Source organism: Morone saxatilis, unplaced genomic scaffold (assembly GCF_004916995.1).
Source record: "Morone saxatilis isolate NCDOM2014 unplaced genomic scaffold, NCSU_SB_2.0 Contig1, whole genome shotgun sequence".
NCBI classification, from domain to species: domain Eukaryota; kingdom Metazoa; phylum Chordata; class Actinopteri; family Moronidae; genus Morone; species Morone saxatilis.
Genome location: NW_023339651.1, coordinates 9,531,772 through 9,542,547, shown reverse-complemented (window position 1 = coordinate 9,542,547; position 10,776 = coordinate 9,531,772). Strand labels below are relative to the sequence as shown.

Genomic DNA, 10,776 nt, shown 5'->3' with positions numbered 1-10,776 from the left:
AAAGGTTTTCTTATCTTATCTTAAGTTCTGCACAAGGCCTATGCAGTTGCATTGTCTCAGACAGAGACCTGACAACTTGTTTTGACCATAAAGGAACTTATTTGCCAATGTATTCTTACAATTTTTTCAGACCAATTAAATTTTTTTGGTTTTACTTCCATTGTTTTTAAATGAAAATAGTTTTTCAAGAAACTTTTTCTACTGTAAGTTTGTAAAAGCTGCTGTGTGCTCTTAAGAGACATTACCCCACTTGCCCTTTACCAAGCGAGAACACCACGTAAGCTTGTCTAAGGTATGCTGTGTGATTACAGCTGTCTACTAGTAATTTAATTAATACATTTCAAGGCGAGTCCCAGATACCACAGCAACCCCGCAGTAGTGCAAGAAAAAAAGTCTCTGTCCAGACTGAGCTGAAGCATAGTAAAAACTCTGCAACAGATCATTTGAAGGCAGAATGTCATTGTTAGTTTAAAATGGGGTTTGAAGCATTTGCTGTTAAGTTCACCATCTTGCCACACACATTTGTTCTATTCCTCCCATGTCTCTTCTTTGTCCAGGCTCACTGCCTTCTGATCTGATCCAAAGAAAGCTATCAAGTGTCCAGCACTATCACTGCCTCTTTAACTGAGGGCTGTAGAGTGACAAGTAAATATTTTACAGGGTTTCTGCAGGTTTCACCATGTAACACACAGAATGCAATTTAATACCTGTGTGAATAAAATCCAACAGGAATGAGACTGCCTAGAATTATTTATTATTATTCTATCAAATTTGTGCACAAGTGTATAACACTGATATAATGCGACTTGGATGTTAAATGATTAATTCATAGTGACAATGTTTGCTGCAGGTCTGATGGTGCTGAAGAAGCTCCACAAAAAAAGGACTGAAAAAACCTCTGTCGCAACAATCCCAGTTTTAGTTAATGGGCTTACAGTTTCACAACCCCACGCCCACAATCAGATACAAAAACATAACATTACTGCCTACAGCAGGCAAAAAACTGAATTAAGTGCTTCTTAAAACATTTGAAGACCTGCAGATACCCTGGTTTTAGGATGAAGTTGGTCTTGAAGGGAAAGCACAAATGTTGAAATGATTAATTTCTTTCGGGTTTGGTGGGTCATGGTTTAATATTAAAGAAACGTCTGCCATGGTTGTCATACCAGACAAATTCCAGATCATTCAACAATGTCAATTTGGATGTAAATGATTGATCCACATATTTAAGTTCAGAGATGTAAAACAGTAACTCTTAAAATGAGTAAGCCACCATAAGAATGTGAAAAAGAAGGGCAGACTGGGAAGGCAAAATGGGAAGGCAGGGGGAAGTGAACAGAGAGCGGAGAGGGCAGGAAGACGGGTTTTTTGACACCCTCCCATACCTCCGCTGCAGCCTGAAGAGGCTTGCGCTTCTGTGACCCCACGGGACGGGAACACAAAATACGACAAAATGAGCACAAAAAAAGAGAAAAGAATGAGTGCATCTTCAGCTTATTCATCAAACAGACTTCAGTGTATTTGTAAAAACTGTGTTGTCTCTTAAACACTCCTTGAATAGCACGCCAGAGGAAAGACCATGCAAAGCTAAGCCACTACAGACTTTACTGTGCTGCTGTGAAAAGCGATCTCAGAAGTATAATCTAGCCACAATTGTAATCTCATTTCAATATAACCTGTGCTGAAAATTTGACTTCTAACACAATAAGTGTGGGGTACACAACAACACACAAGTCAGTCTAAAGAAGAAAAATCCCTTCCAAGGATCTCTGTTCTTTGTGAATGATCTACACTTATTTCTACAGTTTTTATCTATTCCAAAGGATGACTTATTCTAAAAAATATACAAAAATTGTATTGCTGAAGAATATACTACTGAACTACTGGAAATGCAAACATGTATGTGTCACACACAGAAACACTCCTTTCTACCAAGATGAGGAGGGTGAGGGCTAAGAAGAAATGGGGGCAAACCAGTAGAGTGGGCAGCCGAACGCAGTGTAGACATGGCACACCTATCACTTACCTTTCCAATCGCCTGTGACCACATTCTTCAGAGGCCACAGTATAGAATGAAGACAGTCTTAGAGAAACAAGCATGAAAGAAGATGGAAGTGAGTGGACAAGGTTTGTGCAGCAAAACAAGAGGAGGGAGAAATAGAAAGAAAATTAAAATGCAGAATCGCAGTGAAGGCATTTGCAGGAAGGAAGAGAGAAATTCAGGGCGCAAGGATAAAAGAAATGAAAAGGCAGACGTGTATGAGTACATATGGAGTCTTGCTGATAAGAAGCTGTGGAGAGGTGAGCGCGACTGTGTTAGTTACCTGCTGGAAGACCTGCTTTAGACTTTTTGGCTGGGGTGACATCATTAGAAGTCCTTGGTTCAGAGAAAGAAGCTGTCCTTGTTGTAGCTGGAGTCTGGTACAGAAAATGGAGATCGACATACACACTTACAGAAGCTTCCAAGGAGAAACAATTTCCCATCATCAATTATTTATGAAATTGTGATATATAACCTTTGATTTTCAAAGAAAACACAGCACCAAATGACATCTAGCTGACACTGACAACCACAGCTAACACAAAGAGGCTGAGGAGCACACCGACTACATGACAAGAACATCATGTAACAATATACAATAGACCTACTCACACCAGTTCCAAAGTCCAAAGTTTTCAAAGCTTAAATAGCATTTGAACATGTAAGTGAATGCCCTTAAGTGGATTTATATAAAGACAATATAAATGTCCATTAAACTCACTGGACAATTAGCACATGGAAATGTGGTGCCTTTCTCAAGTCATACAACATCAAACGACCTGCAGACCATCCTAATTTCCCTCAGTGTGTGTTGTTATTGAATGAAAATACCATTGCACTGTTGCTGGCATTGAGGAGGAAGTTGGCGGTATGTGCGTCCATCGGGGGCTGGTTAGGGATTGGCCGGTGGCCCAGAGCCATTCCTACAATGGCTGTCATATGGGTCTCCGTCCCAAACACATGGATAGGAATACCTGTGGTCTTCCCTACAAAAAGAAAAACAATTAAACAAAAAAAAAGTTTAACTGGCATCCATGCCCTCTTATCACCTAGGCATGCATTCAAAAACATTAATTTCCCTTCTTTCTGACCTTGTGTAGTCCAATAACATATCTGAAAATTGCTTGACACCAAGTACTTCTAAATAACAAATTGCATACTACAGTCATAACCAATTCCTTGTTCTCAGTATTTCCCATGACCTTCATCCGACTTACCTACTTCCCCCATCACCCTCAGCCCCTCCTGGTAGTTGGGCCCACCACGTCGAACAAAGATGGTGACTTCATGCTCTTTGAGAGGACCTTGGTAGTCTTTGATGGCCCTGACAATGCCCTGAGGAGAGACACAGAGAGGTCAGCTCTGTGGATCACAGACCCTGGATTCTTCCAATGCCTGCATAAGCATGTCAGCCTTACTGACTGGCAGAGAAATGAGAAAGTCCATATCAAAAAGCAAGATGCTTCAATAGCTTTAGAAAGAACGAAATATTATGGTGGAGTTAGTTTTTCTAAATTCATTTATACACATTTCACTTAATCACACTATGAAGGCTTGTGATAACACTTAAGAGTTGACAGTTTACTTTTCAAGGTGTTTCAGATAAAGACGTGTTTCACCTTGAATGTGGCTGCTACATTGGTGAAGTTGGCGATACTTCCTCCGATGATCAGCACTTTCCCTGCAGCAGACGAGAGAGGAGACATGTTAAGAACATGTTCATGACTGAAATTTGACACCCCAGTAACATAGTTCGGTACTCATGTTTGTACTGGTAACTCCCTCCACCCACTTTTACCTTTGGCCTACTTATTTGACCCCGTTTGGGAAAACACATCCTAATAAACAGTTGGCTGTGCTCACCTTGAGAATGTTTCTCCCGGGTCATAAGAGAAAGGATGGTTTTAGCGTAGTCATAGGTCTGCTGTTCACTAGGTGCACCAGAGTACTCGCCATAGTTGGCCAGTTCATCCACCCCTCCCAGGTCACAGATGGTGTCGCTAAAGAAGACAGAAGATGGACTGTTAAGTACTGTGTCCTGATTCTAGTTGGTTAGTCAAAGTGTAACAAACTTTTATATTTGAAGGCATAGCAGAGCCAGGCAAGTAGCACAGAGATAGTCTACCTTTCATTCACCAAATCACTTTGAACAGCTTCTGTCAGCTAAAAAGGCTTCATATTAACCATTTTAAACAAAAGGAGTACCTGTACACTACTGAAGCACCTCCTCCAGCTACCATGGTCCAGATCCTGCCACGAGGGTTCAGCAGGGTCAGCTTCAGACTGGCACCACTCTTTGCATCCAGATCAGCTATGTATGCCTCCTACAATGAAAGAAAATCATATAGTGGCAAAACATTATGGTCAATTAGTGTACCAAGGCCAAGGATGCAGGTATAAGCTGAGATTCAAGCTACTTGTGCACTTCAGTTGCTGACTAACGTCAGTGTAAGTACATGCAAGATTAAGGATGACGTTTGAAAGCTTTGGCTGGGACTACATTTGGTATATTTGCTCTCAGAGGCAAAAATAACACATTTTTAAAATACCTGAAGATGAAATGACTGAATGTAACTGAAGGTGCGCAGATGCGAAAGAAACAAAAGTAACTCCCCTAAAACACTGAAGTTGTAGATCTCCTATGATGAAACTGTGACCCAAAGACCCATTTACTTAAAAACGCTGCAGTATCATAACCCAATTGGTCTTAGTACACACATCCATAAAACCTGCTTTATTGTCCTTCAGATCTTACCTCTGGATATGCTTCTCTGCCAAAGGGTGGTGGAAACTCCACCTCACCCCATTTAGCCTTGCAGATGTAATCTGCTGTGGCATCAATCTTGGCTGCCATGTCGAGGACGTACACTCCATCTTGGGTGACGACTGGTTAAGAGAATAAAAGTTGTTGAAGATGTTGCAGAACAGTATGAGTGGTAAATTTGATCATTAATGTGCAATTAGTCACTAACTATAAATTAATAATGAATCCCCAAAAACTACTTAATTCATTCTCTTGATTTGCTAATGCACAAATGGAGTGGTTACAGTAAGAACAGTGTATATTGTTTCTGAGAGTCCTAAAGTAGGAATGAATATAGATATGCATGTAAAGAAAAACATACCAAGAGGGTTGATCTCAAGGTAGGTGAAGTAGAGGTCCTCATATAAGTTGAAGAGGCCCACTATAAAACTGGCAAGGACTCTTAAAGAAGAAAACAAACAAAAAATAGATTAAAATCATCATATACTCAAAACAACATAAAATAATACAAACAATTATCCTAAATGCTGCCGTTTAGACAGTGCAGCAATGACCAAGGGCAGAGCTTTTGAGAAACTAGTCCTAAACACAAACAATTGTACTGCATAAAAGAGAGACAAGTACGTTCTCTAAACACTGGGGATGGTATTTGGAAAAGGTGGTAATAATCCAACTAAAAACACTTTGCTCAAGGTCACACAATGGCAAAAACAACACAGGAACTATGCTGAACAAACTGTAACAAACAGACAGCACTTTGTGGGAGAATAACTAAATATCAGGATTTAAAAACATGGCTGGTTATCAGTGTATTGTGTCGGTGGCAAAAACTGGCTAAACACATGAGGGGGAGCCCTTCTTATCAAAGTCTGTGTGAGGTAAAGTTGAATCAGCAGAGCATGGAAAGTATCAACTCTTTGTGCAGTAAAAGTATCCCATAAACACAGAATTGTAATATATATATCAAACTGGAATCCCATAATTGCTATAGTATCACATCACAAGGTGCCCTTCAATACGTGTCCCCTACCTAAAGGATACATGATGACCTCCTAGTTGGGTTTGATGATTCAGTGTTTCAGATACTGTATACTTTTTTTTTCCCCCATTAGAGAGACTCAGAATCAGTCTGTCTCATAAACTGTGATATCTATTGATACTATATTGATACTTTACTATTGTATTTTAACATTCAGATACATCTTGTCTTATTTTCACTAAGTTTGTTTAACTGCTGTAGATCTAGTCCATAAAACTAAATAAATAAATAAAAAATGATGTGTGCGTACTCTTTCTTATCATCAGGAACTTGTGTGAGGAGCTGCTCTGTGACTTGGTCCTCACTCAGCTTGTCATCCACTGCAACCATCAGCCTCTGGGCCTTGGCGTCCACATCGCCCACCTCCACTCCTCCCTCATGGTGGAAGAGCACATGGTCGCCCTCCCGCGTGGCATAAATACACACATAAAACTCCTCCTCCTGGGTGGACCAGTAGAGGTCAAACAAGGATACACAAACATTATTACGTATTTAGTTTGCAAACAGCAGAGTGTGCATTCTCACTTATTTACAAAAGGCTGACAAGGTCTTTCAACAACAGACTTGAAGTTCCACAGTTCCCTGTTTTGACAAAACTGACCTTCCCGAAACTGAAGAAATCAACTAATCACATGCACACTGACCTAAATACAGAACACACAAACTATTCTAGCCCTCATTGTCCTGCTGAGAGGGTTAATAATTGTTTCCTTGGCTAGTGAGATTGTATGTGGCTTTCAAACATAAGGAACAGGATGTGGAATGACCAAACAAGAAAATCATATACATTACCTGTGTGTGTGGAACAAAAGGCTCAATGAGGAAGTTCTTCAGCACACCCTTCGCCTTTCCCACCTATTTAAGATAAATATTTCATGTCACAACCCACAAGCATGTTAGTCTAACCTAGTTATAGACTTAAATGTGAATGAATCCCCCCCCCACTCAACGCATTTTCCTGTAGGCAAATTTAAATAAAGGAGGACTGTAAGTAGAAGAGAGGTCCCGGGTTTAGTTTACAATGTCTTGTCATCTTTACACACCCAGTTTTGTTCATAGGAGTTATTATATGTGCACATACCATCATTTATTAAGGGGAAAGCACACACAGTAGAATGGCTGTATGAATAAGCTCAGCTGGATCTGAGTATAGCATGTATGTACAGTGGACCAGAATAGACCACCCTCCTCTACTGCATTACATAACCTCTGACCTGGCTGATCTAAACATAAGTCAATGGCCTCTGGCACTGGAAACAGGAACCTTCTACACATCAGGTCCATATGCTGGGACTACTGACTATAGCTTACAGTCTCTTCAGATGTCATGCAAAACACAATGTGGCAGTCATGTGATTTACTACATGGTTAACACTGTTAGGCTGCATTATCTTCATTTACGACCTAATTAGTCAGAATGAGAAGCAGGGACCATGTGGTAAATCTAGCTCTATCCAAGAATAAAAATAAAGTTATTGGTGAAATGGTAAACTGGAAAAGTAACTACTGAATATTTATCTGAGCAGATTCTGAGCAAATGAAATTATGTCATTTTGAAAGTGAATCCATTATAAGACTGGCTGTTCTTTGTCTGGACAACAAGACAGCTAAGTGACCAGTAAAGACTGCATTCAGACCTGCGTGAAAAAATGCAGTGCATTTAAATGGCATCACTCCACTGATACAACGGGGAGGAAACGTAGAGGGCAAATAAATGCAGGGTCACCCGGCAAAAAAAAAAAAAGAAGCTGAACCAGCTTTTGTCTGACTGCAAGTACATATTTCTGGTAAATTACTTTATAACTTTCTTGAGAAGAAGAGAATCCTTCCTCATGGCTTTACAAACAACTGTGACATGTTTTGGTGTCTGATAATACGGATCATACTTCATATGTCTGAAAGGTAATGCTGGGCTTCTTTTGGTCTAAACGCTCACTAAGACAGACAGATTACAGTCAACTTACTGTGGTCTCTCTCATGAGGTGGCCGCTGAGCCACTCCCGGACACCCTCCAGGTCCAGGTTGATGCCCACCAGCCCGAGCTTCCCACGTCGCTTGATTAGTTGATCTGGCTTTACCACCAGCCTCTACAGTAGAAGCAAGTGAAAGACAAATCAGACACATATTACACAAAGTCACAGAGTCGCTTCAATACTGGTGTGACAAACAAAACGGATACCAGGCTAAAATATGATACAGGTATCACATACTTTCCACCATTATGAATGACTTATCTTATCTTATAATATAATATTAGTCCAATGTCCTACTTAAACCATCTTCTTATATGACGGAGATCACTCAGGCCAACTTTCAGTTGTGCCAGGTTGTAAGGAGTTACTTGTCATACATTATAAGTTGAAGAATTTGCCCTTGCTAGCAAGCACTCATTTCTTTAAAAACGTTCACGAGTACACACAAAATCCTAACAGTCCGTCAATGCATCTAAATGCACAGTCACATGCTGCTGTGACGGTAATGACATGATGTCCTGCAAGTCGTGTGGAAGGAGTTTCAGTGACATGCAGTGTGTAATTAGCCTCATGATTTCAATATCTCCTTACCTCTGTTAGCAGCCACGGATGGTCCTGAGTGAGGCGGTCCCAGTCGGTCTCAGCGGTGACGCTGGCGTAGCGGAAGCGGTTCTGCACGGCCGCTGAGGTGCAGACATGCTTATACAAGAACTCTTTTCCTGTCTGCTCTGAGATGGCTTTCGCCGACATGGCAGCGCTGGATCGCACAAGACCTTTAGGAAAGGGAGGCCAGCCGTTAATTTAATGGCTGCAGCAACATCATGTGGCTAAAACAAACAAGGCAAACTAGAGACTACAGGTCAAGTCAATTCCGATTTTTTTGACATTCATTGGAGTTACATGCCTGTCGAAAGTCACACGATAATGCTTTGAAAAGTCAGATTTACTAGCCTTAATCTATGGGGCAAGCTGAGTGGCCTTGTTGCCAGAAACACTTCTGTATTTGAGATTTTCACAGTGACACATCCTTTGCTACAATCTGTGCTCTAACTGAGATAAAACTGTAAAAGTATTCCTTATCTGCTGTATGGATCGAATGCTCGACTGGCAATGAAGATGAAAACAGACCTAGAGGTAGTTATGATCCAAAATAAACAGATTATTCTGTGCACCAGTACTTAGAAATGTTAAAAATGAGCTCGTCTTAAAAACGTCATGAATTTGTCTCCCTGGGCACAATAAGGAATCCCACACATACCAACTCATAGTTCCTCTCTGCTTATTTTGTTAGTGCTGTGCATAAATGTCGTTATTCATCTGAGAGAATGATATCTCTGTTTAGGCTAACACAGCAAGCCACTGGAATAAGCACAGATCAAACAGTAAGAATGCAGATTTTTAAGGTTCTTGTACATGACTGATGACAGCTGAATTACTCTTTGTTCCAAACTTAGAAACCTGGGATCCACACTGAAAATAAATCCTTTTGTACCTTCTCAATTGAGCTGGCGTCAAACTGTCGTACTCATTCTAAAAGGTAACACAATGATTCTTATTTTCAGATGATCATACACTAAATAAAAACATAGCCATGGATATTATGTTCCATTTCTGCCAGTAGATCCTCCTAAATGTAACACACAGGGCCTTTAAATAGTGCATACACAGTTAGATGTAGTCCCCGTCCTTTAATCAACAAACCAGCCTTTATCTAACATGTGGGTGGATATAAGCGACGTTAGTGTCGAGAGCAAAGACGCAGCTAGAGCTAAAATGATTCTCCAATTAAGGGAAAATTCATCTGCAAATATTGGTTCTTTGTTTCAGTAATTTTCCAAACAAAAATAACCATAATTTTCTGGTTGCAGCTTCTCAAATGTGTTGTTTTTTCTGTTAATATCAACCTATTTTAAGCATCTCTGGGTTTTGAACCGCACAATTTTAATGGGCATCTATAGTTTAAAAGGCCATCAAAATGTTTGGAAATTGCACAACCGTATGTTGATCTGAGGAAAGAGATGAGATGAGATCAGGTTGCACGGATGGTCTTGACATTCCTGTTTCAAAACATCCCCGCATGTTGTCAGACCTGCTCAGCAAACTCACTGCTGTCGACGCCGCTTCACACACCCGTGCATTTTACTGGTCATGTTCCCTTTGACTGTATGCCTACAGTTTACAGCTTTAATTTTTAAAAAAGGAGACAACTCTGAAGGAGCTGGTGTACCTAACAGCCCAAACTGGTCCATAAAGAACATTTACTACCACAAACCAAACAGTGATACACAGCGAGCATTGATAACATGCATCTTATCTCATCTGATAACGGTTTATGGTGGGTTTATTTCAACTTCTGCATTCTTCACATAAAGTCAGTCTGCAAGGTTGTCTGTGATATCTAACCTGGGGGAGTCTGGCTAGGATTTAGTTTAGCAGACTATCCTGTCATGCTTTCAGGGGGGCAGATGTCCCAGTATTTAGCCTGCCATAATCCACGGGGTCCAGTCCATTGTTTGAAGCCACCAAGCCGTGAAATATGTGCCACTGTACAGACTCCTGAGATACTGGAGCAGCAGCACAGGGGCCAGTAAGTGGGCACACTGCTTCAAACGCAGCTGCTGTTTGATGAGCTTGGCGGTGCTGTAGCATCACTTCCCCCTCCCCAATGCTACATCATGTGCGTCAGGCTAAACACAAGTGAATGAAGCTCCTGTACCAGCTACCACACCCACTCTCCACACACACACACACACACACACTGTATCTTAGAGCTAGGTAGCCAAGCAAGTTGTATAACTTCAGCTTGGCTCGCAGTGTGTGTAAATAAAGAACAACTTCAGGAGAGGAGGCGGATGTAAGTAGAGACAGGAGAGAAACTAACAAGCTTGCCAAGTCAGGGAGATTGGTTAAGTTAGCATGTGTTGATATAATATGAGCACTGCTGCACTGCTGCACTGCT

General features: G+C 40.9%; 1 protein-coding gene across 1 annotated transcript in view; it reads right to left on the bottom strand.

Annotated features, from left to right (window-relative positions):
* The window catches only part of aclyb (ATP citrate lyase b), a 15,313-nt gene extending 6,746 nt beyond the window's left edge, over window positions 1–8,567 (bottom strand). Inside the window, exons 1-14 of the mRNA XM_035663063.1 lie at window positions 8,409–8,567; window positions 7,809–7,931; window positions 6,637–6,699; window positions 6,095–6,285; window positions 5,167–5,246; window positions 4,797–4,927; window positions 4,247–4,365; window positions 3,905–4,041; window positions 3,661–3,722; window positions 3,259–3,376; window positions 2,873–3,027; window positions 2,325–2,418; window positions 2,027–2,083; window positions 1,386–1,415 (exon numbers count right to left, since the gene is read on the bottom strand). Of these exons, the coding sequence (XP_035518956.1) occupies window positions 1,386–1,415; window positions 2,027–2,083; window positions 2,325–2,418; window positions 2,873–3,027; window positions 3,259–3,376; window positions 3,661–3,722; window positions 3,905–4,041; window positions 4,247–4,365; window positions 4,797–4,927; window positions 5,167–5,246; window positions 6,095–6,285; window positions 6,637–6,699; window positions 7,809–7,931; window positions 8,409–8,567 (1,519 nt within the window). The remainder of the gene's footprint in view (window positions 1–1,385; window positions 1,416–2,026; window positions 2,084–2,324; window positions 2,419–2,872; window positions 3,028–3,258; window positions 3,377–3,660; window positions 3,723–3,904; window positions 4,042–4,246; window positions 4,366–4,796; window positions 4,928–5,166; window positions 5,247–6,094; window positions 6,286–6,636; window positions 6,700–7,808; window positions 7,932–8,408) is intronic.
* Window positions 8,568–10,776: the final 2,209 nt, after the last annotated feature.